Source organism: Amphichorda felina (assembly GCF_050947745.1).
Source record: "Amphichorda felina strain 45539 chromosome Unknown scaffold_6, whole genome shotgun sequence".
In the NCBI taxonomy this organism is placed as follows: Eukaryota; Fungi; Ascomycota; class Sordariomycetes; order Hypocreales; family Bionectriaceae; genus Amphichorda; species Amphichorda felina.
Genome location: NW_028145044.1, coordinates 1,439,927 through 1,455,439, shown reverse-complemented (window position 1 = coordinate 1,455,439; position 15,513 = coordinate 1,439,927). Strand labels below are relative to the sequence as shown.

Below are 15,513 nucleotides of genomic sequence, written 5' to 3'. Positions count from 1 at the left end.
CTACGTTCAAGTGCCAAAGAATTCCTGCATTATAGTGACACCTTCCCCCTTCGAATACGCCATGGTCTCTTCTTTTCAAATCTGACAAAATCTAAATATTACCCTTGTTCACCACAAATCCCTCTAGGGCAGCTACATCCGTGTCAGTCATACGTTCACCGCAAGTGGAAGGGCGGTCTGGGAACTTACAAACAGCAGCCCACAGCCGGTTCTCGGCCTCGGGGAAGACCAGCGACCTGGGGCTGTAGAAAACCTCATCGGCGACCTCCTCGGGGTGTCGGGGCAGGCAGTGCATGAACTTCCAACCCTCCTTGGCGCCGCCCCGCTTGGCCAGCTCGTCCGTGATCTGGAAGCCAGCGAAGGCCTCCATCTTCTTCTGCTTCTCGCTCTCCTGGCCCATCGAGACCCAGGTGTCGGTGACGAGAATGTCGGCGTCCTTGATGGCCTCCTCGGGGACGGTGGTCTCGAAGAGCTTGCCCGGCGACTCGACGCCCTCGGCCGACGAGTTGATGAGCTGGCGCATGTTCTCGGGGATGCCGTAGCCCGCGGGGGAGGCGACGGCGATGTCGACGCCCATCTTGACGCAGCCAATGGCGAGGTCGTAGAGGACGTTGTTGGAGTCGCCGACCCAGGCGACCTTGAGGCCATTGAGGCCGAGTCCATCGGCGGAGGTGGAGGATGAGGGGAAGGCCTCGTGGATGGTGAGGAAGTCGGCGATGATCTGGAGGGGGTGGAAGTCATCTGAGAGGGCGTTGATGACGGGGACGCTGGAGTGCTTGGCCAGGTCGGCGACGTCAGAGTGAGGCCCAACACGGGCGACCATGCACGAGGTCATGGAGGAAATGACAACGGAAGTGTCGTAAAGCGACTCATTGACCTGGACGGAGGTTAGCTCATGAGAGTGATGGAGGTGAACCCTAGCTGGTTTGAGAGCTGAGAGCTGAGAGCTGAGAGAACTAACGCCGAGCTGGATATCATCCTTTCCGAGGAACATGGGATGGCCACCCAGAAGAGTCACAGCCGCCTCGGTCGACACACGGGTTCGGGTACTGCGCTTGCTGAACATCATGGCAACGGTCTGGCTGGCGAGCGCCGTGGACAGAGAGCTGGAGATCCGGCCGGCCTTGACGGCCTTCTTGTGGGCGGCAGCATTGCGGACGAGAGAGGCGAACTCGGTGGGTGTAAGGTCGCTGATGGAGAGGAAATGCCTGGGGGCGGAGGAGGATTGCGAGTAGGCACGGGTCTGAAGGCCGTTGCAGGCGCCTCGAGCTGTGCGGATGGCTGCTTGCCTCATGATGGCGGTGAGTTGGCAGGGAGGGTTCAATTAGGGAGTACTATGACACCAACGGCGGAAAGTCGGGATAGAATGACGGGGGCTCAACCACAAAAATGTATTCGAAAATGGTCCAATTGCAAAGAATGGGAGAGGATCGAGAAAACGCTGTTATTTAGAGGAGTAAAAAAGTTGGCTTGGTTGCAGTCGTGCGCTGAGTGTGAAATGTTGAGTCCGCCCTGGGCTTGAGTCAAAATTTGGTGGAGCTCGAAGCCTTACGAATAACGGCACTGCGAATGGCGATTCCGGGGGCCGTGGGGCTGCATGCCTAGCAGTGAGCACAGGTACAAATAGTACTAGCAGCACTAATACTAGTAGCCCTGGGGCCTGTAGGGCCCTAGGTTGTCAAGCCCCGTGAGTCAGTGGCTCAGCGAACCTCCGTACCCGGTAAGGCTTCAAGGGCTTCGAGGGCTCCAAGTCAGGATGGAAAGGCGATGCAGGAACACGTCAAACTATACCCGGTACACGGTAAGCAACATCCCAACACACCTGTGTGCTCCATTGCAGAAACACCCCCTGGAAACTCATGCTATTACCACTCTACATGTGTACAACCAGTCCTTGGAGCGATGTGCTGTACAGTGTACCTGCTGACATAAAAATGCCGTAGGTTCCGTCCACGTCCCGCCCGCCCCACGTTGAGCTCTTTTTGTCGCCCACTCCAAGTTCACCACGATGACATAAAAATCACACTTGCCTCTTGCCGGACTAGCGCCAGCTCTGTGCCTGGCTCACGCTGGCTGCGGGAGGAGCCAGCCAATCACAGCCTCCTCTCCCACCCTGCCACAGTGCCACGCTGCCACGCTGCCACCTGCATGACCCTTGGATTTGGATTTCGTCCCCAACTTGGTGGCAGCCCGATCACTTAAGTCATCGACGACGCGCGCCTCCGTGACGAAACCTACTCGATAACATCATCCATCATCAACGATCCCCCCCCCAAACCCTTCTATTGCCACAGACCGAACCCGACATCGCTATCACCCCAGTCCTAACATTGCGTGCGATCAAACTCGCTGCTCTCGTCACTCCCGCTTCAACGCCCGATAGTACCCCTCTATAGACGCCTCCATGCCAGCTGCTGCGACTCTGCGATAGATCCAGTCGCCCAACTGCACGCCCTCCCCCGCCATGCCGGCCTCCGAGAGGTCGCCCCTTCTCTCCGGCGAGACCAATTATCAGGATTGCCCGGAATTCCCGGAGACTGCGTCACTGCTCGCCGGCGAGCAGGACCACAACAGCGAAGCCGATGATCATGATGGCCACCCACGGCAATCGTCACGGGCCTCGAGTCAGCGGGGGAAGCAGTCGGAACCCGGGTCCTACCGCGGCTGGCGCTGGCCAAGTATAGCTGCAGGGATATTCATGGTCATCCTTGTTGTTGCCGTGCTTCTCTGTGGCTTCCTCATGCCTGGCGCAATCAAGCAGTATGCCGAGAACGCCGCCGTTCTCGAACCGACAAGCCTCTCTGTTGAGTCCATCACAAGTGACGGTGTCAAGGCCCGTATCCAAGCCAACTTTCGACTAGATGGCTCGCGAGTCGACAATGTCAACGCCCGGCGCATTGGCAGATTCGCTACCTCCCTCATGAGGAAGCTCCAGACGGAGGAGACGCGCGTCAACGTCTACCTGCCTCATTATGATAACTCCCTCCTCGGCTCTGCTGTTGTGCCGCCCCTCACGATCGACATTGTCGATGGCCACAGCACCGACATGGATTTTGTGACTGATCTCAACCCTGGGGATGCCGAAATCATCCGTAAAATCGCCAACAACTGGCTAGAGGGAAAGCTCAACCAGCTCAAGGTGACGGGATCAACTTCTATTAGTCTCAAGTCTGGGATCATTCCTTTGGGATCTCATGATGTGGTGGAATCCATGGTTTTTGAAGGTCAATCTCTCTACCGCTCCTTTGCTACTCTGTACTTTGGGGAGAAGTTGATCCTACAGTGATAGAGGAGGTCTACATACTAGAACTCTGCTGATACCTTCGCAGCAAACAAGATACCCTCCGTTCCCGATTACAAGATCGAGCGCCTTGTTTTCATCGATGTTCCCCTGGGTCGCCATGGGCAGAAGGCCGTGGGTGCCAACGTGTCCTTGTCACTCCATAATGACTACCCAGTTTCCCTCGACGTACCGCCACTAGGCTTCGAGATTTTGATGGCCAACTGTGACTCTTCGGATCCCTACATCTCAGTCGCGGAGGCTGTCACCGAGTTTATCAAGGTACGGGCCGGTCAAGACGTCCACGCAGACGCCTTGGGTATCATGCGCAAGATCCCGAAATCCTTGACCCGGACTTGCCCGCAGAGCAATCTATCCCCACTCGATCACTTCATGGAGAGCTATCTTCATGGAAAGGATGCCGAGGTCTTTGTTCGCGGAAGCAAGATTGAGGATTCGGACACTCCAGAGTGGATTTCGTCCATTCTGCAGAGTATCACCATGCCTGTCGCATTCCCTGGCCGCTCATTTGGTGATGTGATTCGCAACTTCACAGCCAAGGACGTCGACTTCAAGCTGCCGAGCCCATTTTCTGACCCCACCGATCCTGATGGGGTCCCTCGAGTCTCTGGTACTATCGAGGTTCTGGCAGCGCTTCCCGAGGAGCTGAACCTTGACCTGGGAGTCCACAGCATCCGGTCCGATGCTGATCTCTTTTACAAGGGCGACAAACTGGGCGAGCTCAACATGCGGAATTGGGGGGATGCGAGCTCGACCAAGCTCACGGTTGATGACGAGACTCTGCTCAATATAACGTCCCACGTAGTCGACGTGCCCCTCGACGTCACCAATAACACAGTTTTTGCCGACGTCCTTCAAAAGATGCTATTCGGCGATGAAGATATCCTTCTCGACGTCAAGGCTGCCGTTGACGTCCGAGTGGGCACGGTGCTTGGGATCCTAGACCTCAAGGGGATCCCTGCCGATGGCACAATCCCAGTAAACCGTTCGTCCTCCTTTTGGTAGCTCGCGATAGCACTTGTAAGGACGATGTTGTGTTCATACTATTATGTATTTCTTATCATCGTCTCACAAGTCTGCGAGAGAATTTGGCTGATCAGCTCCCAGCGATGCCGGGGAATACCTTCGAGGCCTTGGAGCCACTTGTCGACCAATTACGCATCTTGAACACGTCCGAAACCGGCATACACATGCAGGCGAGGGTCAACTTTACCAACCCCCTACCTTACACGGGATTCATACCACACCTAAATGTTCACATTCTTGACCGCGGCGAAATGATTGGGGAGGCTGTCGTGACCGACGTCAACCTCCAGCTTGGGAACAACACGGATAACATTGTCGAGGCGACGTGGGATCCAGTCAAGTTCGGGGGCGAGAAGGCTCACAGGAACGCTAGACGTCTCTTGTCCGATTATATGTCAGGGAAGAACACGACCTTGGAACTAAGAACCCACCCTGGGAGTATACCGACCATGCCAGAGCTTGGCGAGGCCCTGTCAGTGCTCAACCTGACAATCCCTACACCACGGCTCAATCTTCCAGGAGAAGATGATGATGATCGTGGAGACAACGGCTTTATCCGAGACGCTACCTTCCATCTGTTCTCATCGACAGCAACCTTCATTCTGGCCTCCCCTCTTCAGCATAATACGGTGTACCTGGACTACGTCAACGCCACGGCATACTACAACCATACTGAGCCCGTCGGTCAGATCCTGACTGACCAATCTTTCCCTGCACCGCCGGGTCTTTCAAGAACGCCCAAACTTCCTGTGGTATGGTCCCCGGGATCCATCGGCTACGATAAATTGAAGGAGGCCCTTGGTGGGAGGCTGAAGCTGGATGCGGTCGCGGAAGTGACAGTTCGGATGGGCAATTGGATCGAGCAGGTGCACTACGTAGGCAGTGGTATCGGCGCCAAGGTTTCATTATAGATATATGACAGTACACGACTAGGGGGCAAGGCATGGCGTTATTGGGTTATCGGGCTTATTAGTTTGGCGTACACGGAACTTGACCTAAGCAAGCGACCTGGATATACATGGAATTTCTGTTATGACACACTGAGGCTACTTTTGAAGTGGTGATGGTTGTTCAAATTTATGTGATATCATTGGACGCAAAGGCAAACAAACTGCATGCTTTGTATTGCTCAACATGGTTTCCATATGCGAAACGGGTTTCATTGTGCTAGGGCAATCACTCTAATAGTGTTTGGGACGAACAAAAGGGGACCTGACGACTACAAATCACGAGTACCATCTCCTATTCCTCCCCCAGCTCAATAACTATTCCAGCTCCTGTCTCCGCGAGCTCGGAACAAGTTGCATTCACAACACAACCATGGCTCACCAAACCGCCTCGTCTCTTTCTACTAAGCGGCGCCCCGGGGGAGACTACTCGGCTGCATGGCGCGACCTGGCCTATCCCAAGGAGGAACCTGGGGAGGAGCCCGCTGCACCCTGGACGGCGGATAAGGAGACAGTGGAGGAGATGCTCGCAGACATGTACAGCCAGATTAACAAGTGTCAAGAGGATTTGTCGGAGGGCTGGAAGGATATGAGAGAGGGGAGCGAAGGTCGTGGGGGTAAGAGATAGGGTAAGGCTAAAAAAGAAGTTACTTCCTCCCGGTCAAGAGAGCCGATATCTTCCTTTCGTCTGTTTAATAGAAACAGCCAGGTCAAACAGTGATCTCATGGCTAGCTTTTGAACCAAGTTTCATCAAATGTTTCTTACTGGGTAAGCCATAGCTCGTTCATTGTGAGTGTCACATGGTCATCATGGGGTCGGGGGCCGTCTCCTGAGGGGTGTCTACGTGGGATGGCGGGAACATAACCTGATGCTTCCCAGCAAGGAAAACGAGCAAACAGTACGCGTATCCAACTCAAACGGGGGAGTTGATAGAGAAAGAAGACGAACCTTGTGGTCTGGAAAACTCATTATTCGTGTCAGCAGAATATAAAGTAATGTAGTATACGTGAAGGGTATTAGGTGGTGCACCTTTTGGTTGCCCTTTCTGATCCGTCCCTTGTCCTTCTCTTTTATCCGAGTCGCACACCTGCTTCCCTCCGTTTCTTAAGCTGCTGTGCTGTTGCGTTGCTCATACCGCCGTTCTGGGTAGCATCGAACATGCTCTGTGCCTCGCGTCGTTTCTCGTCTTCGATCTGCTTGAGGCGTTTCTCCGTCTTGCCCTTGCCGCTGCCCTTTCCGTGGAACTGATGGCTAAGGTGCTTAAAGGCTTCCTTCTGGTTTAACGATCGCCCATGATCATCGACATATTTCAGCTGGACGTTGGGCTTATAACCGCCTACGAAGAGCTCGGCCATCCTCCTCGATTGCTGCTGGTCGCGCCAAGTGTTCTGTTGCCGGGCGTACTCTTCCCGCTCGCGTGTAGACATCTTGTCCAACCTGCCGCTCCTCCTGTCACGTTCACGCTGCTGCCGAGTCTGCTCGTCAAGCTCTTCCTCCAGCAGCCGCTTCCTGGTCAAGAACTCCTCGCGGTTGCGAAGATTCTCGTATTCCTGGTCTCCACGGGACGCCTCCACAAGCCCGCGCTCACGGAGCAATGAGAGCGCAGCACCCATGCCCTCTCCGACCGTTTTTTCCTCCTCAATAACTTCCTCCTCGTTGGCTTCAGGCATGGGACTTTCATGTTTCACCCGGGCGTCCTCGCCATCGTGCGCATCCTCCATGTCTTGATCTTCTTGGGCCTCAGGTGGCTCAGGGCTCTTAGTGGTCAGCTTCCTCCGTCTCCGTGTGCGCTCCTCATCTTCATCTGGTTTGCTAAGACCAGAAACAAATTCCGAAATTTCGCCAATCACGAGCCCCCCTTCTTGGCCATTGCCATCTTCTTGCGCAGCCTCGTCGTCTTGTTCCTTCAGCAGTTTGGCGATATCTTCGGGGCGCGTCTTCTTCCGCTTCTTCAGCGCGTTTTTCCTCTGGATAGCCAGAGACGCCTGGAGATCTTCGTCGTCGACAAAGTCATCCTCGACGGCCTTCCTCTTTTTGCTAGGTGCGGGCTCCTTGGTGTCGACATCCATAGCCTGGTTGTCTGTGACTGCCGTGTCTGCGGGGAAGATGTCGTCCTCGTCAACCTGTTTCTTCCTCATACCCTTGTTCTTCTTCTTCTTGGGTTTCTTGATTTTGATTTCTGACGGCGCCAGGTAATCTGAGGATATGGGGGCATCACCTAGAGGTTGAATGGTTAGTTTATTGAGCTTGATTTGTCCGTCCATGATACACTTACCAACAATATCATCCAGGCTTACGTTCTGAGCCTTCGGGCCCTTACCCGCTGGTTGATCAAGAATATCCGCTAGCTCGGCGAATGAGCCTCCAGCATCTAGGGTAAACTTCTTGCTCTTCTTTCCGTGGATCTCATCGTCGTATTGGGCCAAGATACCCCCATCGGCGTCATCGTCGTTTGGATCATACCCCGGGCGCTTCTTCTTGAGATCTAAGCGGTCCACGAGCTTCTCTTGGTCTCGTAGGTTGATGTTCTCTAGCACGTCGCCCTCCTCCTCATTCTCGTCAATTGTGGTGTCTTTGAGCGTAAGGACCTGGTCGTCTCCATCTAGAAAAGCCGAGGTGTCGTGCGCGACGTTGATGCCAGCCAGATCCTTGGATGTATACTGAACGGCGGCAGCAGCAGCAGCCTCAGCGGCGGCAAGCTCTTCCTCAAGCTTCCGCGCCTTATCGATATTCTTTTGGCGCTTCTTCTGACCCATGAGCCACGCCTTCGCGTCAAGATCGCCGCTGTCTTTGGATTCGCCCAAGCCTTCGCCTTCAAGCTTCGCGAGGCGCTGCGCCTGGTCTCGAGCTTTTCGGATCGCGGCAACCTTTTCTTCACGTCTCTTGTTGGCGGCCCCAGCCTCCATGGCTTTTTGGTAGTTGGCGTAGGACTGGGCTTGGCGGGTCTCGACAGTGCTGGCAGGTTCCTCCTCACTATCGGATCCATTGGTCTCTGCGGGTTTGGGAGCCTCGCCGGGGACTGGCAGAGGCTTCATGCCCAGCGAGACCCGGATGCGGTTGGTCTCCTCAATCGTGGCGGCGTCCATGGTTGCTGGGTGCTGTTCGGGAACGCGCTGGATGCCGGAAAAGTTGATGAGTGCGATGCAGGCAACTCGCGACGTGACGTGAGGCAGTCTTGGAGTGGAAACCTTGGAACCCCTGCCAGTGTCAGAGGTGCTGAGGCGCACCTGAGGCAGGCATACCTATGCAGGTGAGCTAGTAAGTCACGTGGTTGCCCCACTCCCCAGTACTTTATCATCGCGGCGTCGAAATTTCTTTCCTTTCGTTTTTTCTTCTTCACCACGGATCTGTGCCAGCGGTCCTCTGCTTGAAAGAGTCAGGGTCGACTGCTGAGCAGCTCGATAACATATGGAGCCATCAACTTGCTATGGTGTCAATCTTCCTGTCGACAGGTCCAAGACAAATGGTTCATCCTGCCTGGCTAGTTCGCCGTCGCAAGACGGTTTGAGCCTGCCTAGGGGATGTTCCAAGGCGCTATATTCCACCCCTTTTTTCCGAGACCGTTGGTCTTTGAGGTTGAGGTAAACCATAGTGATGCCTACATTTCCTTTGGGTTGTTTACCCAATGTTTGTGGAGGTCAACTGGCTTGTGTTGTGTGTCCTCGTCATCCGCGCAGGCGCTCTTGGTCCCGATGTGGCCTCGGAATCAACAACGACCGGGTCGGGGCCGAGAGAGGTTGACCCCAAGTAAACATTTTGCTGTGCAAGCTTTATGTATCCTTCAAGACGTCAAAAAGTGCGTAGTCCATGAGCCCTAGTCCGCTGTGCTGCCACGTCGCCTAAGACGGAACGCTTGCCAGATGGCCAGTCAAATTCGGTCAGCGACGGAGTATCTCTGGTGTCTGTTAGAGCTTTCCTTCCCTAATACTACTGGTATCGCATGCCCATAATTTTTGATCGGGCTGGCGTCAGAACTTTGATTTTCCCCAGTATGGACCTGCATACATGTTGTTACTCTGTTGGCGGGACGGGCTCGAGTGAAGCTGCTTGTATTGCGTCACTTGCGTCTGTCCTGTCCAGTCGCAGCTTCCGCATGAGCTCAACGGCATCTTTGTCGATGGCACCTGGGCTGCATCCATCACAAGAAGCCCGTCTTCCCCTCACAACCGCGGTGCTATTGATGCTGGCACATCAGCTAGTATAACAAAATGGAATCACCGATCACTCCCCCGTTTGCCGTATCCAACGCCTCGTATGTAGCCGAGCCTGCCATGCACTTCTTCTCTTCCGCCCTGCTCCTAGGCTCGTATGCACTCCAGTCCGTCCTAGGCCGCCCAAAGGTTGAAAGCCACAGGGCTACGCTCCAGCGCTCGGTGGATGGCTTTATCGAGATCCAGACTCCTATTGCCTTGGAACGACTGCTGTGTAACATTGGAGCCGACGGATGTACCGCCTCTGGTGCTGCTCCAGGGGTCGCCATTGCCTCCCCGGACAGGGTCGAACCGTCCTGTATGTCTTTTTTGACAAGCGGGCATCCCGAAGCTGACGCCGCTTAGATTTCTATACTTGGACCAGAGATAGCGCTCTGGTATTCAAGAACGTCGTCGACAGACTAACGCACTCGTATGATGAGAGCCTGCAGCGTCACATCCAAGAGTACATTGGGGCACAGGCGGTGATCCAAGGCGTCTCCAATCCCTCGGGATCGCTCGCCGACGGCTCTAGTCTCGGGGAGCCTAAGTTTGAGGTCGACTTGAACGCTTTCACGGGCAATTAGGGTACTCTCACTGCATTCGTCTCTGTTTGACGTGCACTTACAGTTGACAAGGGCGTCCCCAACGAGATGGACCTCCGCTCCGGGCAATAGCCTTGATCAACTATGCCAAGTGGCTCATTGAAAACGACTATGAGTCAACAGCGTTGGATATTGTGTGGCCAATTGCCCGCAATGATCTTGAATATGTCGCTCAATACTGGTAGCCCCATTTCCAATGGTGTGCCATGATCCAGGCTAACGATGTCGGTCTAGGAACAGTACTGGCTTCGACCTGTGGGAGGAAGTCAGTGGAAGCTCATTCTTTACCATTGCGAGCCAACATCGAGGTGAGGGGGGGCAAGAAATCGCGGAGATATCGTAGTTTATGAAACTGACCATCAACTTCGCCAGCCTTGGTAGAAGGCGCCTCGTTGGCGGCAGAGCTGGGTCAACCAGGAGACAAGTACTCGGCAGTAGCTCCCCATATTCTCTGCTTCTTACAAGATTTCTGGGTCCCATCCGGAGCCTACATTGATTCCAATAGTGAGGACCCCTTTGGTGGAAATGAGGAAGCCTACACTAACTCCTTAAGTCAACACTGACCATGGACGGACGGGGAAAGATGCCAACTCGGTCCTAGCTTCGATACATACATTCGACTCTAGTCTAGGGTGCAATGCCGCCACTTTTCAACCATGCAGCGACAAAGCGCTTGCAAACCTCAAAGCCGTTGTGGACTCCTTCCGTTGGTATGAAGTCAATCGTGGGATACCACAAGGGACAGCCATCGCGGTCGGCAGGTATTCCGAAGACGTGTATTATGGGGGCAATCCATGGTATTTAAACACCCTGGCCGTGGCAGAGCAGCTCTATGACGCGCTATACACGTGGAAACAGGAAAACTCCATGAACATAACCGAGACCTCTCTGGCCTTTTTCCAAGACCTTGCCCCTGATGTCGGTATGGGGATTTATGACGCTGGCTCGCCCACGTACACGACGTTGTTCAACGCTATATCATCTTATGCCGATGGTTTTGTCAACTTAACTGCAAAATATATCGCCCAAGATGGTTCCATGTCGGAGCAATACTCCAAAGATACTGGGAGTCCCCTTGGAGCATCTGACTTGACCTGGTCATATGCCTCCTTTCTCACCATCGCGGCTCGCCGCGAAGGAATTGTACCACGTTCGTGGGCAAATGACACCACCATATCCATACCAAGAACATGCCAGAGGACTTCCGCGGTCGGATCCTACTCGAGTGTTACAAAAACATCTTTTCCTGACAACCAGACTCCCATAGACAAAGTACCAGCCCCGACAACGAGCTTACCCCCATGTGCCACTCCGACATCCGTGGATGTAACGTTCCAAGTTCGTGCCCGAACAAAGTTTGGGCAGACCATGAAGATTGTGGGCAACACCGGGGAACTCGGCAGTTGGGATAAGGACAAGGCCGTGGCCCTGAGTGCGTCACAGTACACGGATGCGGACCCCGTCTGGAAAGGTACTGTCAAGCTACCTGCGGGCCAGGCCATGGAGTACAAGTACATCGTGGTCAATACGGATGGCTCACTCACATGGGAGAGGGACCCAAATCGCGTCTATGTGGTCCCTCGAGCGTGTCGAACAGCAGTGTCCAGGTCGGACACGTGGAGGTCGTAAGTACTGATACTTATGCACGGGGGGAGTAATCTTGGGACCTTCGTCAATTCTGAGCCCCGACACCATCATATGCTCAGGTCTAATACTCAAACATGAGATGGTGATTCCATCACGGGCCCGTGTGCTCATTTGCTATACCTAAAAATGGTCTTTATGAACTCCGATAAAAAATGGTAATCATGGTTCGACGGAGCCGATATGTCTCCGATCCGTAAACAAGGCCGAAATGCATCTACTTGCTCATCCATCCAACTACCCGTGCAAGCTATACGCCACCACCCCCTGAACCCCTTTACGCAAACTCATCATCCGCTTCCTCGATCGAGTTCTTGACCCGCACCAGCATGGTCGTCTTCCACTTGTCCAGCTTGCTGATCTGGTCGTACTGGTAGAGCTTGTCGGTGAACTGCTCCTGGCTCTTGCCCTCGACGGCCTCGACCAGGTCCGTCAGGAGCATGTGCTCGCGCTGCGAGATGAAGCTTGGGTCGATTTCGCGGTAGCGCTCGAGGGCGCGCTGTGCGGCCACCAGGTCGCCGGTGGCGAGGTGGCAGATGCCCGCCTTGAGGAGGTAGTCCTTGACGCTGTACTTCATCAGGTTGTTGTTGATGGACTGCTGAGCCACCTTTTCGAAGATCTCGATGGACTTGTAATAGTTCTCCTCGAGGGCCGACATGTCGGCTACCTTGAGCCACAGCTTATTGGCCAGCCTGCATTATCCACGCGTCAGTCTCTTTTTTCTCTTCTCTTGTTCACATGAGAGCGGGGGCCTTACGCGGTCGCGTTGTCGCCCTCGTACCACTGAGCAGCCGCCTCGTACGCCTCGAGCGCGCCCTTGGAATCGCCCAGCTCCTGCTCGTACATCTCTCCCAGGTTCTCCTTGTGGCTGGCCGCGCGGCGGAAGTTGCCCTTCTGGCAGTAGCGGTCGATGGCGAAGTTGAGGCAGCGGACGGCGGCCTGTGGGTCGGGCTTGCGGTAGGCCTTGAAGGCGTCGACCATGGTGTTGGCAGCGTCGTCGGGCTCGCTGAGGTTCTTGTTCTGTATTTGTGCGGCCTGCTCAAAGGCCTGGCCGGCTTCGGCGCCTGAAAGAGAGTGGGAAACGGGTCAGTCTTGAGGGGGGAGAAGGCGACGATATCATGACTGGTCAGGTGGCGTACTCTGCTGCTGCATCTTGAAGGCGTTGGCCGCTTCGATGAACATGTCGGCGGCATTCTGGTACTTCTCCTCGCGGCCGCCGAAGAAGCTGAAGCCGCTGCCGGCGCCTTGAAGCGCCTTCTGGGCCTGCGACAGTGGAGTGTCAGTCGATGGGTTCGGCATGGATGGATGGCGGGGGAGGGGCAGACGGTACGCACCTTTTGCAGCAGGGCGCGGGGATCTTGTGCCATGTTGACTTTCTGTAGGTTCAAATGGGTGGGTTACGATGGGGATGGATCTCGAACGCGACAAGGCGTGGTCGGGATGGGTATCTAGACGTGAAGTTGAGGATGTCGGTTCGATGTTGAACAGCGCCGAAGCTGACCTGGGGCAGTGGAGGTTGCAGTGACAAATGACGCCAGCAAGGTGGGTTGCAGGCTTCCTGTTTGCGCCACGCTGTGGCGACAGGAAATGCAGAGCCACAACTTGACAACTGCCGGCCAGAATGCACGCCTAGCAACCATACTACCTATAGTCGTACTTCTTTAATATGACATGTCACTATTATATTCTTAAAATAAAAACCACTAACTTGGATTGATTATATCCAATTAGTGATAAGGTCTCGAACCATATATCACCAAGTCTATAATCGTTGCCAATCACTTCCCATCTCACTAGCCTGAAGCTTCCAATTCCACTCACCAACACATCATCTTTCCCAGCTCCAAGAGGATTACAATGCTCCTAGGGACAGCCGTCAGTATATTGTGATCACCATGACCAGATATTTGATAATCCTCCTGACTGTCAAAAGCACCATCAAGAGGTCCATTGCTCTCCTGAAGGGATAAACCCCCTCGCGTAAGCCTGAGGACCTGCGGACGTTATGTGTCTAGGGTAGGGGAATGAGGTTTCAGGGCCCAGTGGGGACCTACCTGGCCAGGATTGAAGGTGTTCAGCTGTGGGGGACCCTGGAATGGAAGGAAGGCAATGGGACGCCTTTTTTATACCATATATCCGTACTTCGAACGTGCGCACCTACCCAGACGTTGACAACCACAACCACTCTCGACACAGCCATCAAGACCACAATGCCGCTCTGCAACAATTGCCGCCTCGCTCTGCGCCAGGCTGTCCGTCACTCGCGGCCCCTGTCCACCAAAACCACCACCACCAGCCCTCAGGACATCCTCGCCAAGCCAACCTGGTCTGTCCGGTCCCTGCTATCCTCCTCCTCCACGACCGACGAGACAATCACACCCACCCAGCTCCATCACCTCCTCCGTCTCTCCGCGCTGCCCCTCCCGAAATCAAAGTCCGACGAGGACGCCATGATCGCCACGCTGAAGAGCCAGCTGCGCTTCGTGCGCGCCGTCCAGCGCGTCGACACCTCGGGCGTCGAACCCCTGCGCGCCATCCGCGACGAGACCGAGCAGGCCCTCCGGGAGGGCACCATCACGCTGGACAAGCTCAGACCACTCCTGGACGAGGAGACGCGCGTGGGGCACTACCAGCGGCCGAGGCGGGTCAAGACCAAGGTCAAGTCGGAGGCGGAGAACTGGGATCCGCTGGCGACGGCGTCGAGGAGGGCGGGGAGGTTCTTTGTCGTGCAGAGCAAGAAGAAGGGCCAGGACGAGGCATCAGGGTGATGGAATCATACCCCCGAGTTTCCATTTCTCTCTGTTGGTCGTTTATATGATACCCCAAAGGCGCAAAGATACACAAGATGTAGGATAGATTGAACAGGAAAAAGTCATTACCATTCCTCACATGAGGTGTCTCGTAAAAGTATACAACGCCGACAAGAAGAGGTCTATCTATCCTCTCGGTATTTACCATCCATGCTTTGGTTCTATCCCCACCCCATGAGCCCATCTCTACGACTTTGCTTCGCCACTCGGTTCTTTTGGCTTCGGCTTCGGCACCTTCTCGTAGGCGTTTGGACTCGGCGGCCGCTTCTGCTTCTTGCCATCCCGATTCTTCCTCCTGCTGCGCCCGCTCCCGTGGTCGTGCCCGCACGCATGCCCCTTGCCCTTCTTATCTGCGTCGTTGGGGTCGTCGGAGCCGGAATCGTTATCCGATGACGACGAGGAATCTGACGAGGACTCGTCGCTCGACTCGTCTACCGCCTTTGGCTTGTGGTATATGCAGCACACTGGAATTGACCTTGTCAGCCGGCTCTCCCACGGCAAGCATGCCCCAGAAGAGGGACGCGAGCGCGGGGGAGGTGGAGGGGGGAGGTTCTGTCCATACCTTTGGAGCTCTTGCGGCCGAGGCCCTCATTGTCGACAACGTCGTCGGCCCACTGGACCGAACGCTCAGTCGCGTTCCTCGTGCCGCGCAGGCGCAGGACCCGCGGCGCCTCCTCCCGTCCTTGTTGAGAGCGCTGCTGCGTCGTTGTCTGTGATGGCGTCCCCGCCGATGCGGGGCGCTGCTGTTGCTGTGCCATGGCTGGCGGGGGGAAGAACCTTGACTCAGTGCCTGTGTTGTGGATGTCGAGGAAGATGCAAGAGAAATTGAGCGAGCGTGAGGGAGGTTGATGTGTCCTGTAGGTTATGAAAGAGGAATGTAGAGTTGGGATTTAATGTCGATGTTGACGTTGATGAGAGGTTGGTCCAGTCTGCATCGAGTCAGATACGTAAGGTATTATTATCTAAGGTAAAACTACATTGGCGAAGAC

General features: G+C 55.0%; 7 protein-coding genes across 7 annotated transcripts; 3 read left to right on the top strand and 4 right to left on the bottom strand.

The window, feature by feature from the left end:
* Window positions 1-91: 91 nt before the first annotated feature.
* On the bottom strand, window positions 92-1,294 carry ARG3 (ornithine carbamoyltransferase; the record flags this gene model as incomplete). Its single annotated transcript, XM_083195701.1, has 3 exons — window positions 92-132; window positions 190-877; window positions 962-1,294. The coding sequence occupies 3 exons, from the start codon at window positions 1,292-1,294 to the stop codon at window positions 92-94; spliced, it is 1,062 nt and encodes a 353-aa protein (XP_083048717.1).
* A 1,170-nt stretch (window positions 1,295-2,464) lies between these two features.
* ACO1O0_006306 (uncharacterized protein) lies at window positions 2,465-5,238 on the top strand (the record flags this gene model as incomplete). Its single annotated transcript, XM_083195700.1, has 3 exons — window positions 2,465-3,224; window positions 3,330-4,286; window positions 4,409-5,238. 3 exons carry the CDS (start codon window positions 2,465-2,467, stop codon window positions 5,236-5,238), a joined length of 2,547 nt encoding a protein of 848 aa, XP_083048716.1.
* Window positions 5,239-6,345: 1,107 nt separating this feature from the next.
* ACO1O0_006305 (U4/U6-U5 snRNP complex subunit SNU66) lies at window positions 6,346-8,361 on the bottom strand (the record flags this gene model as incomplete). The annotated part of the gene is made up of 2 exons (XM_083195699.1): window positions 6,346-7,493; window positions 7,551-8,361. 2 exons carry the CDS (start codon window positions 8,359-8,361, stop codon window positions 6,346-6,348), a joined length of 1,959 nt encoding a protein of 652 aa, XP_083048715.1.
* Window positions 8,362-9,546: 1,185 nt separating this feature from the next.
* Window positions 9,547-10,052, top strand: ACO1O0_006304 (glucoamylase; the record flags this gene model as incomplete). Its single annotated transcript, XM_083195698.1, has 2 exons — window positions 9,547-9,784; window positions 9,832-10,052. The coding sequence occupies 2 exons, from the start codon at window positions 9,547-9,549 to the stop codon at window positions 10,050-10,052; spliced, it is 459 nt and encodes a 152-aa protein (XP_083048714.1).
* Window positions 10,053-11,991: 1,939 nt separating this feature from the next.
* SEC17 (alpha-soluble NSF attachment protein SEC17) lies at window positions 11,992-13,081 on the bottom strand (the record flags this gene model as incomplete). The annotated part of the gene is made up of 4 exons (XM_083195697.1): window positions 11,992-12,406; window positions 12,472-12,778; window positions 12,854-12,977; window positions 13,049-13,081. The coding sequence occupies 4 exons, from the start codon at window positions 13,079-13,081 to the stop codon at window positions 11,992-11,994; spliced, it is 879 nt and encodes a 292-aa protein (XP_083048713.1).
* Window positions 13,082-13,924: 843 nt separating this feature from the next.
* On the top strand, window positions 13,925-14,482 carry ACO1O0_006302 (Asp-tRNA(Asn)/Glu-tRNA(Gln) amidotransferase subunit GatC; the record flags this gene model as incomplete). Its single annotated transcript, XM_083195696.1, has 1 exon — window positions 13,925-14,482. One exon carries the CDS (start codon window positions 13,925-13,927, stop codon window positions 14,480-14,482), a length of 558 nt encoding a protein of 185 aa, XP_083048712.1.
* A 228-nt stretch (window positions 14,483-14,710) lies between these two features.
* YPI1 (type 1 protein phosphatase-activating protein YPI1) lies at window positions 14,711-15,282 on the bottom strand (the record flags this gene model as incomplete). The annotated part of the gene is made up of 2 exons (XM_083195695.1): window positions 14,711-14,988; window positions 15,087-15,282. The coding sequence occupies 2 exons, from the start codon at window positions 15,280-15,282 to the stop codon at window positions 14,711-14,713; spliced, it is 474 nt and encodes a 157-aa protein (XP_083048711.1).
* Window positions 15,283-15,513: the final 231 nt, after the last annotated feature.